Source organism: Planococcus citri, chromosome 1, assembly GCF_950023065.1.
Source record: "Planococcus citri chromosome 1, ihPlaCitr1.1, whole genome shotgun sequence".
Taxonomy (NCBI): domain Eukaryota; kingdom Metazoa; phylum Arthropoda; class Insecta; order Hemiptera; family Pseudococcidae; genus Planococcus; species Planococcus citri.
Window position 1 is genome coordinate 27155183 of NC_088677.1, and position 21608 is coordinate 27176790.

Below are 21608 nucleotides of genomic sequence, written 5' to 3' on the forward strand. Positions count from 1 at the left end.
TGGATTTAGGCGAATAGAAGGTAGCCGAGGGTGACAAATTTTTAATTTTTTTTTCGCGACTTTTGAAATTTAAAATGTATAAATATTATGACAATTGATGATAAAAAAAAAAAATCATTCTTAACAGGGAGTTTCCAGAAAAGCTCAAAACCTGAGATAGGTAATAATAACCTTCAATGAAATGCAAAAAAAACTGTTTTTCTAAAATAATGTTACCTTGAAGATTTGGAAGAAAACCTGGTTAATGAACTGTTTCATTTTATGGCACATGTATCAGAAAAAAACTAAAAAAGAATTTCGAGGTTTTTCAATTTTACATTTGTATCAATGGTTTTTGGAAATGAAGCTAGAAAGCGTATACCTATCCTTATTCCTTATATGGATGTGATTTCCAGACTGACATTATGTACACCATGAACGAATAAATTGCTCTGCAGAGTTTCTCTGCGCTGAAAAGAATCAAAAATTACCTCCAAAATTCAATTTCCCAAGAGAGGCCGCAGTATAAATTGAATTTTGAATGTGATAATTTTTTTAAATCTAATATTATTAGATGTTCTTAGATTTTTTTTTTAGTTTTTAATAAAATTAAATTTTGAATGTCGATTTTTTGAAAAATTTTCAACAAAAACCAAAATAATTTCATTGTATTTTGTTGTTTTGAATTTGTTTTGAATTTGTGATGCGCTCTGTGAAATAGGACCACAAGTCGGAAAATAAAATTATTCAGTACATTAAAATAATCGAATTGAAAATAAAATTATTCAGTACATTAAAATAATCGAATTGTGATGACAAATACTTATCAATTTTCAAGTTTTGTTATATTTTGAAAGAACACACTTCTAAGAACTTGTGTACAAATTTTCAGCGCAAAATATTGGTAAGTTCGTCCGTAATTATGTGTTATAAAAGCACATAGGTATCAGATTTTTAAAAAGGATCACATCACAAGTCAGTAATCACGTTTTGGTGATGTTTTTCTGCTCTTTCCTGTTATTTATGTTAGTTTCACAATAAAATTAGTTGTATACCATGTGATGACAGGATCTCCGATTTATTTAAAGAATTAAAAGTTCGAAAAAGTTCACTTTAATAGTTTATTGTCGGAAATAAATTCACAACAGTATTGAAGATATCCGCGAACAAGTAGGTACAACTTGAAATCACAACCTTTGATAAAAGTAACACTAGGTAGGTACTAGTAAAGTACTTAAGACAGCAAAGTAAGAAGCTGAAGTTGAACTGATGATTTGGTGAGCTGAGAGCTGAGTATTTATTGGGAAAAGGTTGCATTGTGAAATATGGAATTTTACATTTGGAAGCCACTGCACTTTTTATGAAGTGGATTTCAAAGGAGAATTTTACTGGTTGCTTGTTTTTTAGTATAGGAAGGTATAGGATGGATTTAAGAAGCCACTGACGTTTTTATAGAAAACAATGGATGCACATTTTTAACAAGCAGCTCAATAAAACTTTGCGAGCCGCTTGTTTTTCTAAGTAGGAAGAAAACATTGGAAAAAAGTGGCGACACAGTAAACTCAGTTTATGATGGAAAGGTGAGGAAAAGGTATGGGATGGTTTTATAAGAGGCCGCTCTTTCTTATACATAGTTTGAAAGTATTTAAAAGAAGTGATAAAACTGAAATGAAGTAATACATATTTTACAGATGGGGTAAAATTATAAAGAAGTGAATACGGACGATTTTTTCGTCATTACAACCATTAGAAAACCCATTTTTAAAATTGTTTTTGGTGGCTGGGTGACTGTGGTGACAGCTTAGCATGCCGGAGGTCGCGGGTTCGAGTAAGTACAGCTGCCGGCAAAAATTGTAAAAAAAATTATTCACTCATTTCTGTTTTAAGTCGTGAGTTTTTGTAAAATTATCATTTTTTACACATTTTTACGTTTTTTTTTCAAATTTCTTGCGTAATTTTCCTACTTTTGTGAGTAATGAATTTATGCATGCCTTGCATAATATCAGAACCATCCCATCCATCCATATAACGTAATTTTTTTTTACAGCATCGCATGGTACCCAGGATACACATATGTATTAAAATTTCAGATCGATATGTAAAGTGGTTTTGAAGTAAAAAAATAATATGTGCTCGGAAACACAAAAAAACTTTGAACTGGTTTTTCTCAAAAAGCATTTTTTCAAAATTAAAACTTTGAGGCGCCCTGTCTCGGGTATTTTTCAACCAATTTTCGATATTTTTATCTCAAAATGTTCGGAATGAAGTCCTCTAATAATTAAGCAAAAAAATCAATTTCGATTTTTCCGACTTGTGGTCCTGTTTCACAGAGCGCATCACATTTGCTTTCAAATACAGATTTTCTATCTTTTAGTTCTTGCATATATTGGAAGAACCGTAGGTATGTACGTCCTAGTGAAAATCTGATGAGAGTAATCTCAAAGAGAATTAAATTCTTTACAATTTTTTTCAACATGAAATTTTCATAGGACGCTCTGTTTTTGAACAACACATCCGCAAATTTGGGTCTGTTCAGACTATTGGGGTAGGTCCAAACTCCAAACACTATATTTTATTCCACTGAGCAAAAGCTACTGTGTCAATTGCAGTCAACTTTTTACCATAGGTAAAGAACCCTTATGGGAACCTACATAATAAATTTGAGCCATACCCTATTGACAAAATTATGCTTGAAAGCATGCATAACAATGCGTGATTTTGGGCTGGTGTAAAAGCGTGCATTATTGCGTTAAAAATGTGCATTTTTGCATGCTAAACAGAAGCAATCTAGCAACCAAGCATTTTCTAAAATGCACCAGTGAGTAAAAATTTTTCTAAGTCCAAAAATTGATAACGTTAATGCAAAAATATTAAAAATAACCTCTAGTCTAGTCTGATAAGCTGCGAGGTGGCCGAGTGAGTTAAGCGACCGCACAATGCAGGAACTGTGGATCAATCCCTGCCCTATTGACAAAATTATGCATAAAAACAGGCGTGTCGATGCATAAAGCGTGAATTTGGACTTTTTTCAATAATAAACATGCGATTCAGCCTGCAAATAGCATGCGTAAATGTAATGTTAAAGCATTTAAAATAAAAGAAAAATTGAAAAAATATTCTGCCCTGGGTGGGAATTGTACCTGGGACCCACAGATTCTGTTTTCTGTGTCACCTAACCCACTCGGCTACTTCACCACTTGCGAAGAGTGGAGTTATTTCCACATAAATGTTTGTGCGTTGTGAACTTATTAAATTTTTTATTTTTTCTCCAAGTCCAAAAAGTGCATACAATTATGGGGAAATAACTCCACTCTTTGCAAGTAGCAAAGTGGCCAAGTTGGTTAGGTAACGTGGGAAAACAGAAACTTTGGGTCTGGGGTTTGATCCCTGCCCAAGGCAACATTTTTTTTAAATTTTTATTTCATTTTACATGCTTAAATTTTTTATTTTTTCTCCAAGTCCAAAAAGTGCATACAATTATGGGGAAATAACTCCACTCTTTACAAGCAGCAAAGTGGCCAAGTTGGTTAGGTAACGTGGGAAAACAGAAACTTTGGGTCTGGGGTTTGATCCCTGCCCAAGGCAACATTTTTTTTAAATTTTTATTTCATTTTACATGCTTTAACATTAGTAACATAACATTACTTTTACGCATGATATTCACAGGCTGAATCTCATGCTTTTTTTGAAAAACATCCAAATTCACTCATGTTTGTGCTATGCATAAAAGCATGCGTTTCAGCATGCTATTGCATAATTTTTGTCAATAGGGAGCATGTGCCAGAAATTTTTTAATTTTTTCCATTTTTTTAATTTAGTTTTTAAGCATGCTATTCACTGGCTGAACAGCATGCGATTTTTTGAAAAAGTCCAAATTCACACATGTGTGTAATATGCAAAAAAGCATGCATTTCAGCATAGGGTATTGGTTCATTTGTAGGAGGGTAACAGCCAGTCAAAGTTGAAATTGTGAAAAACCCATTCAGACTTACCCCGGTGCAGCTTATATTAATTGATCCAATAATCGATTAATAGTATCTTTTTTGGTGATTTGGTGTGAATGGCGTCATATCAGGATTATGCAAAGTGTTATGTGTGTTTTGTTTAGTCAAGTTCCGCTGATGTCCTTAGTATTGGGGGGGGGGGGGCACTGAAAGAGATGGAAAAAAGTGTAAGTATAGTGTTCTGTAAGTGGTGAAATACATTTACTAATTTATAAAAGTTTTTAGTCATAGTTCATTTGACTAAGGTGTCGTGAGCTAGGACTGTAAATATTAGATTACATACCTTATCTCAGCATAGGCGTTCTTATAGGTATCTAATTTGCTCATCCTATCTACCTGCGAGTACCAAGTAGATGGATGAAGTTTCAATACTAGTTTATTGTCATTTCGTCGCTGACATACTATTTCCTCGTAAGTCCAAACAGAAAAATTTTTCAGAAGGCTCAAAACAATTTCTGTAAAAACCTCGTAAGTCGGACATACGAGGTTTCGTCCGTTGTTTTTATAAATCTGTGGAGTTGTCCGGTCAGAGCGCTGGTTGGTTGTTTCGACTTACGAGGTTTCTTCCATTTGATTTCTCGTTTTTTTCCTGTGAGGAAAGTCAGAATTGAAAAAGGACTTACGAGGAATTAGTATGTCAGCGACGATTTCTCTGCTGGTCTACCTCTCAATGGAAGAGATAGGTCATTTATGTAGCTACGTTCATTCAGTTGCATACCATATTGAAAAATATGATTAACAAATGAAATTGTGTAAATAGTGTAAATATATATACTTAATCAGGCCCGGACCCATCCACTGAGTTACCAAGAAAATTTTGGTGGGGGTGGGCCGCGACGTATTTGGGCCAATTAGGTAAAAACTGGGCCACTTAAAAAATTTCTGAATGAGTTTTTATGCTCAGTGTCCTGCATTTTGAAAAATACGAGAAAAAAATTTGGCCGATTAAATGAGGAGCCCAAAATCAGGGCCACTAAAATGGGATATCTCAGTGGGCCACATGCTCTTTGGGTCCGGCCCTGTACTTGATAAGTAAAATGGAGTTCTATTTATTATGCAACTACATACATTGAATGTGTGTCGTTCTTTAGAGAGACTACAGCCTTCTGAGCTAGCTATATAGGCAATGAGCAATTATTCCCCTCTGAGGGAATAATTCCTATCTTCACCAGTTACAAAGTAATTCTCGTCACTCTCCCCCTTCAGTAATCCTTCCAAATCTAACGATATCAACCATCGTGCTAATTTTGGCTGATTTGGCATGGAATGGCCCTCAACGTAATTTTTGTTGAAAAACCATTTGAAAAAAACTGTTGAATGTGGTTACAGGTTTTTTCGGAACAACCAAAAAATCCCTATTCCCTGGACCAAAATTTTTGAGTTTTTTCAAATAGGAGGGTGCTAAAAATTTAAAAACAGAGGGGCAAGCTTCAAATACATTCCTTTTTCAACTCACTTTTCTGCTACTCTCTTACCCCTTCTCTACAATTTTTTTCATTTTCATTTTTTTCTATTGAAAAATATCAACATTTTGTGGGATTTTTACAGCTGTTTTAGAAAAAATGTTTCAATTTTTATAGAAATATTAATTAAAACAAACATTTTAAAATAATTTTTACAACTGTGAAGCGAGGGCTCAATATTTTTGAAAAATTAAGCATCACAGATTGAAAGAGATGGGGGAAGGGTGGGGAACAGGAATTTCCGCTGAGAAAAATGAGTGTGAAGTCTCACCTTCAAGGAAAGTTTTCTGTTTTTTGCTCAAAATTAAGTCAATGCTTGAAATTCCAAGATTCCAAGTAAACAGAAAAATCTGACTCTGTATCAGAATGTTATTTTTGAAATGTTGACATAATTTTAGCAGAAAGCCAATCATGATATTAAAGTCTGCTTCATAAATTAGAAATCAGCAATTTTTCCAAAGTTTTCAATAGGTAGTTTGATGACGTTAGGTACGTCAAAAATTGAGAGACATGTTTTTCAAGTTTTTAAAAGTCACATAAAACGTTATGAAATCAGATTATAACTATCCAATTTTTTCCCAGGACTTTTTTCAAAAATTCGACAATTTGAAAAATCAATTTTAGTGGCCAAAATTTTGATAAATACCTATAACATTTTTCTTAAGTTTTATTTTAATTTTTTGGAAAGACTCGCTATTTTGATTTTTGAATCAGTGAAAGTGATTTAGAAACCCTGATTTAGAATTAATTGAGATACACTCACAGTGAATCACTTTTCAAATTGATGAACCCTAGGAAAAGTTTCAAAACGGAAGTCACGAAAGTCTGTTACTCGTATCAGTGACTTGCTAAAACAATTATTTGATGGCAAAATACGAGAAAAAAGATGACATTTTCTGTGTAATAGTTCTTACAAAATTTACATCCTATCAAATTCTTGAAAAGTCTTTTCCGTTAAATTTTCTCCTCCAACATAGCGGATTCTTAAGACATGTCTGCTACCTAATTTAATTAAAAAACATTCTTCTCTCTCAACCAGAAACATCTTTCAGATATTTTATCAAGTCCCCATCTACTTTTGTCCACCTTATCTCCAACCACACTAGGTAGCAAAATACTATTTTGAACAAAGACTCGGAAAATGCTCTCCGAAAAAATACATCCAAATTTTCTTTTTTTTATCAACGATCAATCTTCGATTAGAAGAAAATCTGATGATCGCGAGTCGCTCGCGCAAAACGTCGTAAAAAACGTCGCCTTGGTGTTGAAAAAAATCTGGTTTTATTATTCTTTGTTGAACATTGAACTGAACTGAACACAGCTATCTACACGATGCACGGCTGGTTGATTATATATGTTAGCAGGCACATTCCAACAGGTGCTTCCTTTGACAGATGTATGTCTTTTTATAATTTGCTCGCCACTTCAAATTCAATAAATGAATAAAAGCATAAGTTATATCAAGTCTGTGCAGTTGATTTTTCTTCCTCATATCTATCTAGTAATAGTCTCGGAATCCATTCGGATTTGGAATTGTACAATTATCGAATTTTTAATCTACCATTATATACTCGATATACCTACCTACCTACCTGTACGAAAATGGTTTTGTTGTGAGAAAATGCAATTCAATATGATTGCGTGAGGTCGCGGATTCGGGCGTGATGAACTCTATTAGTTTCGTGTTTTAATAATAATAATTTTTTTTTATTAATATATTCGTTTTTCTTTTTTTTTTCAGGTTACCATCTTCTCACATGCCACCGCGGCTGAATTAGGATCTTCGTGTTTCGAAGATAGTGATTGTCATGTAGAAAACAGTCGATGTTACCAAAAATCATGTTCCTGTTTACCATTTTATGCTGCCTATAATTCTACCGTTTGTTTACAATGTAAGTATATCCTACATCATCGCCGTTGTGCTGCTGTAGCTGTGTAACATTACCGATGTTTTTAAAAAGTATACCTATAGGTACTATAGAGACATTAACACCCCAGATACACGATTTATAATTTCTCCATTGTTCGCCGCAAGTCCGATATAGATATGTAACCATAAAACGTCGAGCTATATGAAAAAGTATAGCGTAATAATTCGCGCATAAGTACTACAAAGAAAGTACTTGGTCATCGCGTTACAAAAAAATAAATAAATAAACCGCCTAGAAAATTTTCATAAAAAATAATACCTACCTTCGGTGCACTTCACATTTTTCACAAAGAACTTTTTTCCAGAAAAATGAATCGTATAAGTAGGTATGTAAGTAAGTGAAAAAGTAAATATAATGATAAAAAAAAAACTGGACATTCTTTCTGCTAAAGATGTAATCTAGCACGTTAAACTATTATTATTTTAAAGTTGAAACATAATTCAGGAAGGTTTATACCTTCCATCTGTGTCTGCTGGACTAGAGGTACAGGTACGCGATGCCATTTGATCAGTTTATCAAATATCTACAACACATAACCGTGAAATAAGTACCATCATCATCATTGTAACCATATTTCGATATGACGATACCTGAGATAGATAGGTTTTCTATATCGATTGTATTCAATATATCTATAAGCTGGACTGTATAACCCTCTTTGCTTTTGTGGTACCAACACCGTATATAATATTAACACACGGGAAATTCTTCAGTAAACGTATTTGTATCTACGACTAAAAACGTAAAATATGTACTCATGGGATGCTGCATAGGTAGTATAGTATAGGTAGAGGTACTCTTGATATGAAGGTGAACTCTCATAAGACGTTGCAGATGATGTTTTAAAAAGAAACAAAAGATAGGGTATGCAAAACTTTCATATACATAGTAGAACGATAACTAAATTTACTGATAAAATCAATTTCAATTTAGGTACAATCGAGTGTTGAATACATTTTTCTCTTATTATATGTACCAACGAAAACACACGTTGAATTATTTTTATGCAAATACATGATAAGGTAACGATCGATTGTATAGGTCGTGTGAATTGATTCAAATTTCCGGTCCACAGGAAACATAATTAAGATAAAAGGTATAGTAGAATTACCATTTTTTTGTACCTATAGTCCAGAGTTGGGATTAGTTTTTTTTTTTTTACGAGACAGAAAGAAATTTAGAAAATAGGCAAATATGCAAGTCATATTTCAGTAACTGAATTACATTTATAAATTTTTGACGAATTTTTGAATAACAAATTATTCACGATAAAATTGAAACGTGATTAAATTGACATGCACAGCTGAGATTATAGGTTACGTAATATTTTTTACCTCCTGAATAAATGAGTGATAGTTTTGACGTTTTGAGTCTTTTTAAAATCTTTTATTGAATTCTCTAACTTTGAAAAAAAAATCATCATGAAATGGGCCAGAATGAAATTCAACGGTTACCGGATATTACTCTGGGAACCTCGAATATATTTTCTCAATTGGAAACTCCCGAAAATGTCATTTTTTCAAATGATCAATTTCCCAAATCCATCTTTCTCGAACCTCTTTATACAGAATGCAAAAAAATGGAAAAAAGTTTGGTTTTCCCTCAAAATTGCAAGAAAGTTCCACTTTTTCATCATTCATCAAAATTGCCAAAAGTCTTGATTTTGTCAAAATTACAGAAAAATCCATTCAGTTTTTTTTTTTTTTTAATTAAAATTACCAAATGAACAATCCCAAATTTTTGTAAAAAACTGCGAAAAAGGTCAATTTTCTTGTCAAAATTACCAAAAACGTGCCAGAAAGTCTGTTTTTTGCCAAAATTCGAGGAAAAAACTTTTTTTGCTAAAAATTTCCAGAAAGTCTTGCTTTTTTTAAAGCAAAAAAATCTGTTTTTTTTCTTGTCAATTTCCACAAAGTTCAGTGTGTTTTTTTTTTTGCAAAAATTCCCTTAAAAAAAACAGTTTTTCTTGTCACAATTTGCCGAAAAAAATTCATATGTACTTTTTATTTGTCTTTATAAAAATTGCAGGGAAGACTCGGTTTTTGTTAAAATTACCAAAAAGTGAGAAATTCTCACATTTGAAAATTTAGTTTTTGCTGTTTTATTCGGAGTAGGTAATAATGGTCGTTCGAAGAATGTTAACTCGGAAAATCGAATTTGAGAATTAAGTATAGGTAGTCAGAAAAAAAACGTCCGGGAGAACTGCTCAAAATACTTTTTAACGATTTTTTGGAGAAAAATGAAAAATTTATTACCCAAGAAGGCGTCAACATAAAATACTAACCGAAAGTCGATTAGTGATTATTTTTTTTATTCGTAATTTTCAACTTCTTGAATCGATTGGCGATGGCTTGTAGTTGTTTTTGTGTCTCTAAGAAATTCTGGGATTTGTTTTTATATTCTAAATAGAATTAGTGAAACTGATTACGACTTTCCAGCAAGTACGAGTATAGTGCGAATTTAGCTTTTATTAATCAGTTAATCACAACAACAATGTTGGTTGTTTAAAACATTTTTAAAAACAGCTGTTTTAAAAGTCGAGAAAAAAAAACCATCCGTTGTTTAAAACATAATTTCTGTTTAAAACATGTTTTTTTCAGACCTTTGTAGTTTGTTTCTTGTTTTTTTAAAAATCATTTTGACCAAAGAATTATCAAAACCAGTTGGTCTATCAGCATCAATCCTTTTCTGAAATCGAGAAACAATTTCAGCTATTCATCTCAATTTTATCAATTTTATCGATTTTTTAAATTTTTTTGAAAATGAAAAATGAGTTTTTGAATTTCTAAAAATTCATCAAAAAATTGAAAAATAAAGTTAAAAGCATTTTTTAATGTTCACTCAATTTTTCTCAGTCGAGTTCAAAAAATTTCTGCTGATTGGGATCTTTTCCTTGCGAGCAAGAAGATTTTGATTTTTGAATGCTCGAAAAATTATTTAATATCTAGTTTATTTTATTGAGTACCCAGCTACACATTTTTTGAACAGGTTTCAATTTTATGGCAAGAAAATTGTTGACTAATTACCTGTTGGTTGGTCACCGTGCCGTGTACAGCTACAAGGCTAGAGGCACGGGTCATTTTATGCTGTTACATTAATGAAAGGAGGTTGGATTTTTGGAGAAAGGAGAGTAGGTAAGACTGAAGGGTTATGAGCTATTTCAGATTCAGGTAGAGTTTTAGAGAGGTTGAGTGAGTTTCTTAAATTGGTATGATCTTGACAGATGAGTAAGATGTGAGAGATAGTGAGTTGGACTTCACATGTAAAGCATATTGGAGGGGGTTCTTTTTTGAACTGATGAGAGTGGGTGAGGAGGGTATGGCCTACTTCCTGGGTAAATCTTGAATGTTGGTGGTGTGGCTTTGGCTGGGAATTAACTGTGAACATATGGCTTCCATCACATCGGACACTGGAACAGGTATTTTTGGTACAGGTGAAATCATTTTGCTGCTAGGTCTGCTGTTTCATTTTCCAAAATTCCTGAGTGGGCTGGAATCCAGCCACATTGGAGAGATAGATTTCTGAGGCACTTGGATGTTGCTTAGATTTAGATCTTATTTGAGAGATGGAATTTAGTGAATCAGTGAAGATCACAACTTTGTCAAGTCTGCTCTCAATTGCCATCAGGGGCGGACTGGCCCAAAAAGGCCTACCGGGAAATGACTGAATAAAGGCACATTTTCCATAGTCTTTTCTCACTCAAAAAAAGTTGCATACTTTCGAATTTTATCAAAAATTTATAACTATAGGGGCCCATTCTCCACTCAAGGGCCCACTTTTTTCACAGGGCCTACCAGGTTTTCCCGGTAGCTCTTATGGCCAGTCCGCCCCTGATTGCCATGTTTAAAGATGTAAGGATAGCATAGTAGTTCACATGAAAGAATACTGAACAAGCAAGGAAGTGGAAATCACGAACAACCAAACAACCACAGTGATCCATGGATTTTGCCCCATCGGTGTAAAACGAATTGAAATCATTATACTGAGCAATGAAGTTATTGATGATTTGAGTATTTACTATTTAATTGAGTGTGTTCAAGTAATAATGTATCAAATGAGAGAATATTATTCTTAATTTTTGTAGGATTTTCTGGATAGAATGGCGGAAGAGGATATAGCTGAATGGAGATTAGAATGGAAGAGGCTTTATGGAGATATGAGTCATAAGCATTTGGGAGAATGGGATCAATTTTTGAGTCTATGGTGAGAGGTGAGAGGTGAAAGGGAGACTGTCAACAGTTTTAAGGCGAATGAAAAATTTTGAAAGGACAAGGTTTGATTGTATTTGGGCTGAGCATGAAGCATAGTGTGCCAATTTTTGTACATAAAGCAAGCGGGCAAGACCGCTTTAAATTTCACTTTTTTTCTTATAAAAATATTTTAATTTTTTCAATTAATTTTTGAAACATGTAAATTTTGAACAAATTTTGCCTAGAAATTATTATTTTTTCCTTAAATAATGTAGCCCGGCTTGCCTTATTAGCATGCTCGGCCCAAATAGAGGGGAGGATTTCTGATGCTTCCTGATATAATAAGTGTATAAGAGTAGGTAGTTCTGAGGGCTCCAGTTGCCAGTCGAAGAGCTGTGTTGTGAATAGTGTTCAATGATTTGAGTGTTGATGTTTAGCTGATGAGTAAGTTGGCAACCCATAATCATATTTTGAGCGAATCAGAGCTCTATAAATTCTGAGAAGAGATTGAGTGTCTGCCCCATATGTTGTACTAGATAGTTTTCTCAATAGGTTTATTCTATCTATTGTTACATGCTTGTTTTAGATGGTTGATGTGGTTTTTCCAGTGTGCTTAAGTTACAAAATAATTTTTTTAGAAGCCTACTTGTCTGCCCTTGAGTTAATATTGAATTTTAGAATGGGCGTTTATTCCAAAAATTTCTGTAACTGTAACTAAAATTTCGACCAGCGAAATAAATTTATAGATTTTTGAAAATTCAAATAAGTGTAGGTAGGTACTAGGTACCTATAATATACAGGGTGCCCAGAAATATCGAGTACCCCTGGAAAAGTTTTCTACTAAAATACTTTGATTGGTCACAGTGAATGATAATAATAATAGCACATGATTGGTTGTTGGACTGGAGAGATAACATTCCACCAATCATATGCATCTATTTCACGTTGCTAACCTATATTTTTAATGAAAAACTTTCTTAGGGGTACTTGATATTTCTGGGCACCCTGTATTTGACGTAAGTTGAAAGAGTCATTATTAAAGAGAAAATGTGATATTTTTGTGATGTGGTACTTTTCCAAAACCAATTTTTAAAATCTCAGAACTGACTGAAGATGGCTGCTAATAAGTTATCAATTGACAAAAATTTTATTTTTTGCAAATTTTGAAATTTCTGCAGAAAGTTGAAAAACTTCAGAAGGTGCTAGGTTGGCCTAAATTTGGTAGTTTTCTGAGGAGGGAGGGGGGAGGGGAGTTGAAATAAAGTAATTATTCATACATAGTTTAATTTGTTTGGAAAATAATAAGGTTTTATGAAAGATTTTAATTTTTTTTCTGAATAGGTTATATTCTCACTAACGTGTGTTTTTTTTTTTTTTTTTTTTTTTTTTTGGAACCTCCTTTACATAAAATAGAAACACGAGTAGGTAACAGTGTGAGGTACCTATGGAAGAAATGTGCTTTTTTAGGTGGGTACCTATATAATAAACCACTGCACATCTTATGGAATGGGTCATTTCTTGATATGAGAAAATCGAACGCCAGGCACACGTCGATAAAAATATCTGATATCTTCAATCTCGTTGAAAAATTACTCCTCCGTTTGAAGACACTTTTTTAAAATGTCACTCTGTAAATCAACTTCACGATACGAGTTCCTATATAAATATAGCTTCCTGAGACCATAAAATGAATTTTACGCATACTCCGCCGCATTTCTGCCCCCTTATGTCGATACCTACCAAAAGTAACTGCAATGATTTTTCCCAAAGAATTTGTCTAAAAAATCCACTTTTACTTAGATTGGTACTAATTTATAATCGTCGGTATTTTGAAATTCAATCTTCGTGTTACGAATTTTATCGATAAGTTAACCCATCTTTCAGTTTCACGAGTGCTAATATTTGTTTTGATTATTATTTACAGCTAACATGTTGGGTTTTGAGTGTCTAATACCTGAACAATGCTCTAAAAAAGTAGCAAATAGCACGTGTATCGGTGGCATTTGCCGTTGTGAACCAGGCTTCCTGCAGTTCCGAAGGCACACTTGTCTAACAGGTAATTTCGTGTTAAACATTGAGATAATCATACAATGCGCAAAGTACCATTTAATATGTAGTTATAGTTACAATTTCGTGTGAATACATCGAACAAATACACTTATTTAGGTATATACCTACAGCGTACACCTACACCTGGGTAGGCCTATGTTTATGTACACATAGGTAACCACAAGTAGTCGTGTGTTTCTTGAACTTTCTAAATAATATTCTGAAACATAACAATCATTTGCAAATGCGAGCTTACGCTATATATAAGTATATAATACCATACCCGGCCAAATAATTCTTTTATTTTTGTTTCACTATCACGCAATCACGAATCTCAAGGCTGGCCAATGGCCATGCAACTAGGACAACTCGTGTATAAGAAGAAAATGGTCAAGAAAGAATCAATATTGATAATTGAGATGTTTATAAGCTTAATTCGGCGCACGAGCCTTTTGCTATTCTATAGGTATTTGAGAATTTTTGTTCTAAATTCTTAAAGACTTATTGATTATAAGTATCTTCTATACCTATGAAAATAATTTCTGATTTTCAAACAAAAATTTACAGTTGGAATTACTTACTTACCTATGGTTGAAAAAATTTGAAAAATAGTTTTAACGCGCAATATTTCATAGGTAGGTACCTATTTAATTCAGGTTCATAGATGAACTCTTCTAAATAATGTTAATATTGTCACGCCTATTACCCTGCGAATATTATACGAAGAAATTATTATCGGTACTTATATATTTTAGTGCGAAATACTTACTTACTTGATTCTTACCGCGTGAAAATATATCTAGGTATCAAAACTTATTTTTCAATTAGGTCGAAAATATATTAAAAATTAAAAGAAGAAAAAAACAAGACAACTCAGTGATGCTATTCTACCTTCCTCAATAACTTTTTTATTGTAAACGACAAATTAAACGACGCGCAAAAATGATAATAATGGAAACTGATTTATGCGATCTACGATCAAATTACATTTTCATTCAACTTTATCACTGATCCAATGATGTACGTTATGGTAAATGCGCGAATTCAAGCATAAAATATAACATCTTTATCAGGAGTGTAGTGTACCTCTACTTACATATCTTACCTATTGCTCTACTACCTGCTACGATGAGAGGACTATAGCTGGTACATTGATTATCCTCATGGATAAAATTTTTTCACGAAAAATTAAGTAAATTTTGTGCGAGTAAAAGCGTAACTGATTAAAAGATATAGAATACCTTATGAGAAAGTAAAAAAATCTTGGAGCAGGCGATACGTACTTTTCGATTCTATGAAACATTGCGATTATGTACTTAGTTGAATGAAAAGAAACTAGAAAAGTTTATCACGGTCGTATTGAATTTTTAATTTTTTTTTTTTTTTAAATAATGTTTTGTAAACAGAAAGAGATCAGTTCTGCTGAGTTTGAATTTTGATATTGGCGATGATCATTATAATTGTTCAGTCTTTGCTACGCAAATGACATCATGAGAGTTTTAATACATATAAATTTTGAAATGAATTTCTTCAACAGCCCTGATTCGATTTTCGAAATAATTAAATTCTTAAATTCTGGAAAAACTTTGCAACGTTAAAACGTACGAGTAGAAATGCCCTTTGAGCTGGATTGGTGGATCGATCAACATTTTAAACATTTTCGCTAAACTCGAGGTAAAAATTGTCCGTGGTAATACACTCAGATTTTTTTTGTCGATTCTAATCTAAAACTGACCCCAAGGGATTTGCATTTAAATTAAAATATTTTTAATGGTCAAGAGTTCATGAAAAAAAAATACATTAGGTAGGTAGAAAAGTTTTGATGAAAATTATATAGTTAATGCGAAATGTGAATGCTTTTATATTAAATTCATCAGATCATATTCATTCTTACAATTTCTGTTCAAGGGTTATTCAAGGTTATTCGCATTTTTAGAATAATGGAGAAATTCAAATTAAGTAACTTGGTGTTTAGAGTGAAGTATGGCTACAGATTTCAGGCACATAAATGTACAAGTGTTTTTTGTTGGTTTTTTTTTCGTATTTTTGGAAAAATGAAAAAAGAGGAATTTTTAAGCACTTTTTAATGGCATAAATTTTTGAAAAACTCAAATGACCAGTTAATACGTAAGTATCTCGAATAACACATTTCAAGTCACATACGAATTGCAATCACATTTAGAGACCCAATTTCAGCAGAAGTAGTCCAATTTCCCCTCCCCTCCCCTCACCTCCCAAAAAATAAGAAAAAAATCCAAAATTTTGTCATGTTTAACTGGCAGCTTCGACTCTGGGAATCTTCCTCCTGGGTGGCATAATTCCTACCAATAAGTACGTTTTGGGAATTGGGAACCATTTTTGACATGAACGAGGAAAGTGTATTTTTAACCCAAATTATTTCAAAAAAATGTTCTTGCTGAAATATCGAAATGTGCGATTGAGTTGCTGAAAGTGTAGAAGAATCTTCTAAGTATGTGGGTCACATTTTCACTCCCTTACGTGTTTTAAGACCACTTTTTACAAGAACAAAAAAAAGTAGGTAGGTAGGTAGGTAGGTAGGTACATATTTTTAACATTTACGATGCATTATGAAAAATCTATGTCTCAAAAAATTATTTTCCTAAACGCATTAGTATGATTTGAAAATGCTCAAAAAAAAGCATAAAAGTCACTGAATACGGTATCATCAAAAAAATATAAAATTTTAATAAAATTCTCGTAAAATGCACAAAAAAGTGTGTAAGACGAGACTGATTTAAAAAAACAATTGCTGAAAAGTAAAAATTACCAAAAAGTGATGAAATCTCAGTGAAATTTCAACAAAAATTCTAGAAAAAGAATTGAAAACCTGTAAAAAAAATAATAAAAATACCTACAACTAAAAAAACCAATTTGAAAAATTTGCCAAAAACGCATGAAAAAGTGTTTGAAATAAAATAAATTCTGTAAACATTTTAAAACATACATTAAAATCTATGAAAACTACCCAAAAACAGGTAAAATTCAGCAAAAATACTCTCAAAAAATGCATTAAAAGCACTAAAAATTACCAAAATGTGCTACAGTTTCATTGAAAGTTGCTTAAAATGTACAAAAAAGTACTAAAAACTTGTTGAAGTGATGTATAAAAATTGTTAAAAATGTATTAAAATCATTGAAAATGACCTAAGAATAGAATTTCTGCAAAATTTGCCAAAAATACCGGAAAAGTGTTGAAAATATCAACACACTCAAAAAATCTTTATAATCACTGAGAATTATGAAAAAAACGATGAAATTTTAATAAAAGTTTACAAAAATGCATAAAAAAATGTCAAAAACTCATCAGCAAGATGTGAAAATACACCAAAAAAATTCATATGTAATAAAATTGCTGAAAATTACCAACAAAAAAAATACAAAATTTTAGTAAGACGTTCTTTGCTTTTATTTGTGTTTTGAAGGGGTTCCAAAGGTTTTGCAATTTTTGCTAAATTTTAACAAAATACTTTACCAAAAATTTTATATCCTTTTTTGTTGATTTTTAGTGGTATTTTTTTCATGAAATTTTTACATTTTCACAGAAATTCTGTCAAGTTTGGTTTTAGTCCAGGAGATTACTTCAAAAAATAGGGTCATAGGGAAAAGTTTGATAACCCGCTGAATTTTGGTATACGGGGTTTTTTTGATACGCTGAACACGAATTTTGGGTGTCCGGATGAATACGGTGTACGCTTTTCCCTTTTTGTGGACCCTAAGCCCCCCAATTCGGTTTTTGGCGTATTACTCCGAAACTATGCATTTTTATGCAAAAAGGCTTCTGATCGATTTTATTCTCCTCTAAATTCCCCATCGAATGAAGGGTCAGCGAAGTTTCCAACCCCAAGGGTGGGTGGACTTATGGTCACTCAAAGTAGGGGTGTTTGGAAAAATTTCCAAAATACGTAATTGAGATGGTTTTATATTCCACTTTTCATGCATGAAAAATGTATTCAATAACGTCACAATCCCTAAAGAGGGTCACTAGGTACTCAACAGATTCCTCTCCTCGCCCCTGCCCCCTCCTAGTCCAGCTTAATGGGTTCAACGTATAAGACACCATAATAAAAAGTTTCACTTGAAGCTGAATTTTGGTATACGGGGGTTTTTTGATACGCTGAAAACGAATTTGAGGTGTTCGGGTAAATCCGATGTACGCTTCTCCCTTTTTGTGGACCCCAACCCCCCATATTTGGTTTTTTGCGTATAAGTCCAAAAATGCTTCTTATTGATATTGTTCTACTCTAAATTCCCCGTCTAATGAAGGGTCAGCGAAGTTTCCAACCCCAAGGGGGGTGGACCTATGGTCACTCAAAGAAGAGGTGTTTGGAGAAACTTGGCGTAATATTTGGTCAACTCTCATGGGACTTTTCGTTAATTTGGAATTTTCAAAAAAATTCTGGAGGATTCAAAAGCGTCATGATGAAAGCATCTCCAATACACCCAAGCGTGTTAAAATAAGGGTATAAAGTAAATTTTAATTTTTCAACTTTATTGAGTCAAAATTTTGAGGGAACTTCAACTTTTAACAATTCGCTGGAGGCTCCAGAATTGCTCGAAGTTGATTCTCGCTGACTTGGAATGGAGGGTTGAGAATAGGATACATTTAACATTTTACATACCCACCTTTCTAGGGAAATTATGTTATACTTTGTCTTTTCCCCCATTTCTTGCCCTTATTGCTATTCAAAAATTCGTCAAAAACCAAAAAATGCACTTCAGCACTTGAAATTTTTAGTAGTAATGAACTCTTAGGCTACACCTACTCTTTCAATTCAGATTCGTCCGGATGAAAAAAATTATCTCCCTCCATTTGAAGTGAAAAAAAAAACAGAAAGGAGTAACGTGCCAATAGAGTACAAAAATTTTGAAAACGCTGATCAGAATTTTTTCACAATGAAGCACTTCAGGAGAAATTTAGAATCAGCAATGTTTATTTTTGTAAAATTATCCCCTCTTCCCTTCTGAGTGTTCTCAAAACACATGGAAAACTGCGAAATGACTTCAAAAAGGCCAAGTTTTATGCACCTGTTCAAAATTATTTAATTTTTTCTACAAATCAACATGTTTAGAAGCTTAAAAAAATTCAGCTTGTTATCAAACTTTTCCCCCTATGGAATGCTAATTCTCCTGGACTATTTTATTTTCAGTGATTTTAATCTATTTTTAGGGTTTTAAAATTTAATAATTTTATGTTAAGTAATTTACGTACAGAATTTTTGTTCAAAATTGAAAATTCTATCCATTGCAGAGGTTTTTTTCCAAATAGAAATTTCAATTTTCCAAAAAGCACCATAAAATCTGTCCATAAATTAATTTTTACCACGTATTTTTGCGATTAGTGCTTGTTAGTGACCCATTTTGACCGATTACACATCATTTTTCTGAAATTGGAATGTTGCAGTTCCTAACCATATTTTTGTTAATGTTTTTTTTTTTTTTTTTTTTTTTAATTATTGGAAAATTAGAATTTTTAAAGAGTTGTTAAAGACTCCAAAATAACTCGAATCCACCTCAAGTCGACTCAGTATGTTAAAATTAAGATGTAAAGTAAATTTGAGCTTTTCAACTTCATTTTTGGTTAAAATTTTGTGAAATTATCAAGTTTTAAAAATCAGTTAGAGGCTCTTTGAACCACTCAAAACGGTTCGAAACTGCTTCTAATCGATTTTGTGGGTCAAAAATTGGATATATCACATACCTACCAAATTTCAGTTTTCTAGGTCAATTAAGTAAAATTTCGATTTTTCTAAATTTTTAACCCGAACTCGATTTTCAAAAATTCATTAAAAATTGTTTTGAATGCTCCATCAATTTAGCTTTGCGTGGTTTAAAATTTTTCACGCAAGTTTGGATACTTCTCTTGTCAGATTTTTTAATGAAAATTTTTCATTCAAGTGAGTAGGCATGCCTAAGTCTTTTTTTTTAAATGTAAAACAAATAAATAGGTAGATATTTACAATATAATCTTGATAAACTGTGTTTCTGGCCACTTGGTAATTACGTTTTTAGCATATAGTTAAGTACACGCAATTTAATTTACGAAGGTAGATACGCCTACCTATTTAAAAAGATCAAGGGAATTAAAAATTGTGTCACTAGGATGATATATTTATATCTTACACTTCGCAAACCTATTTATGACGCCAGCTCGTACGGTAATATTTCGTTAAAATTGCATTTATCGTAATTAAGTAGCCATAATAATGCAGACTTGTAAACTAAATGAAAAAAAAAAAAGAAAAAAAAATACATGAATAAGCCGATAAAGGATTTCCGCGCTGACTCGATACGATATGTTACCGGGTGCAAGCGTGGCCGCTACACGATAATTATAAATATTCCTTAACAATGCTTTTAATTAATTTGTTTCAGCTGCCAAGATCGGCGAAGTATGTTATAACGATATGCATTGCAGATTATCGGATAGCGGTTCGCATTGTGATTTCATGATTGCAAATTTGTTCGGAAGATGCGTTTGTAACGCTCCTTTGAAACTGTCACGAGCTGGAGGAACATGTTTACCGAATGCGCCACCGCCGTCGACGAGTACCGCTCAATCGTTAGATTTCCCGTATCCTGTTATCACGAAAACCGACGTTAATCGTAACCCGGTGGAATTCTTCAATAAATCTATTCCGGCTACGAATAAAACACCGCCTCATCAATCGTCGTCGTCTAGTAATACGAACAACGTAAAGTTGCAAAATGCTCAAAAAACTCCGCAAAAGCCCAATAAACCTTCGTCCAACAACGATTACAAACTGCTGATGAACGGTACAGCCACCGATCAGAATAAGATCAAGGGTAATAAACCCGCTCCTCAATCTAACACTAAACCGGAAAATAAACCAAAACCGGAAACTAGACCGAAACCGGAGACCAAACCTCCGAATAAATTCGACGATAAACCGCCAAATAAATTAACCAATTCGTCGTCGAAACCTGCAGATCATAAACCTTTTAAGAAACCATCGGATCAAAAATTTTCTCTAAATCATTTCCTCAACAAAACCTTACTCAGTGGCGACGAAAGTATATTTCAAAGTTTACTAAACGCTCAGAAAATCAACAGACATACGACTACATCTAGACCCGAAGCTTTCACAACCAAATTACTCGCATCCACTTCGGCCAAACCTCATAAACAGCAAAGTATCGCTTCGAATTTCTTCGTAAATTTGCAACATCAACAGACCAGTAAACCTACCAGACAATCTAATAAAACGGAATCTCAACGACCTCATCAGAATACCAATCAAATGGATAAAATTCTCGTCGTTTCCAATACTAATAACGGTCATCATAAAAAACCGTCTAAAAATAAAATCTCCAGCGCTAATAAAAACACTTTCAAGAATCCTTTTCAATCGAATTTCGCCTTTTTAAACAACATTACCAGCGAAGATACCACCGGCAGCAGCAACAAGTTACCGAGCAATACGATGAATAAACATTCGGAAAATCAAGTGAAAAATACGAGTATCTCAAAAGAAAACACTTCCAACGGGTCTACCGCCGTATTAAGTAAGTCGAGATAATAATAAATGAAATCAGCACCCCTTTTACTTTCATTATTAATTTATAATGTCGCATTTTTTATACATAAGCCAAAAAAAAAATGCTATTCGTAGTTAAAAACAAACAATTGCTATGCTTTTATGTAAAATTTGTAAATATGTAAACAAAGCATTGATTTACAATATTTATTCGTATATTATATACTTTTTTCCATTCATTTTGGACTATAAATTATTTAATTACCGCGTCAAGTGCGTTTTTTTTTTCTGCTGTTCCTTCATTTTCATCGATAACATATCTCATCGGTTGAGAAACATTCGTGTTAATTAAATTACATAGTCGGAGTTTTTTAAGGCGTCACACGAACACTGCTGGTACATTGGTTGCACTTGAGATAGTATTAGGCGGTTGGTGGCATGCTATTGGTACATTTTATTTGTATACTTGATGAAT

General features: G+C 32.9%; 1 protein-coding gene across 2 annotated transcripts in view; it reads left to right on the forward strand.

Moving 5' to 3' along the window:
- The window catches only part of LOC135831137 (uncharacterized), a 47740-nt gene that overhangs the window by 16675 nt on the left and 9457 nt on the right, over positions 1-21608 (forward strand). For both annotated transcript variants that reach the window (XM_065343407.1, XM_065343406.1), the window contains exons 2-4: positions 7188-7338; positions 13492-13623; positions 20010-21161. In XM_065343407.1, coding sequence (XP_065199479.1) covers positions 7188-7338; positions 13492-13623; positions 20010-21161 — 1435 coding nt within the window. The remainder of the gene's footprint in view (positions 1-7187; positions 7339-13491; positions 13624-20009; positions 21162-21608) is intronic.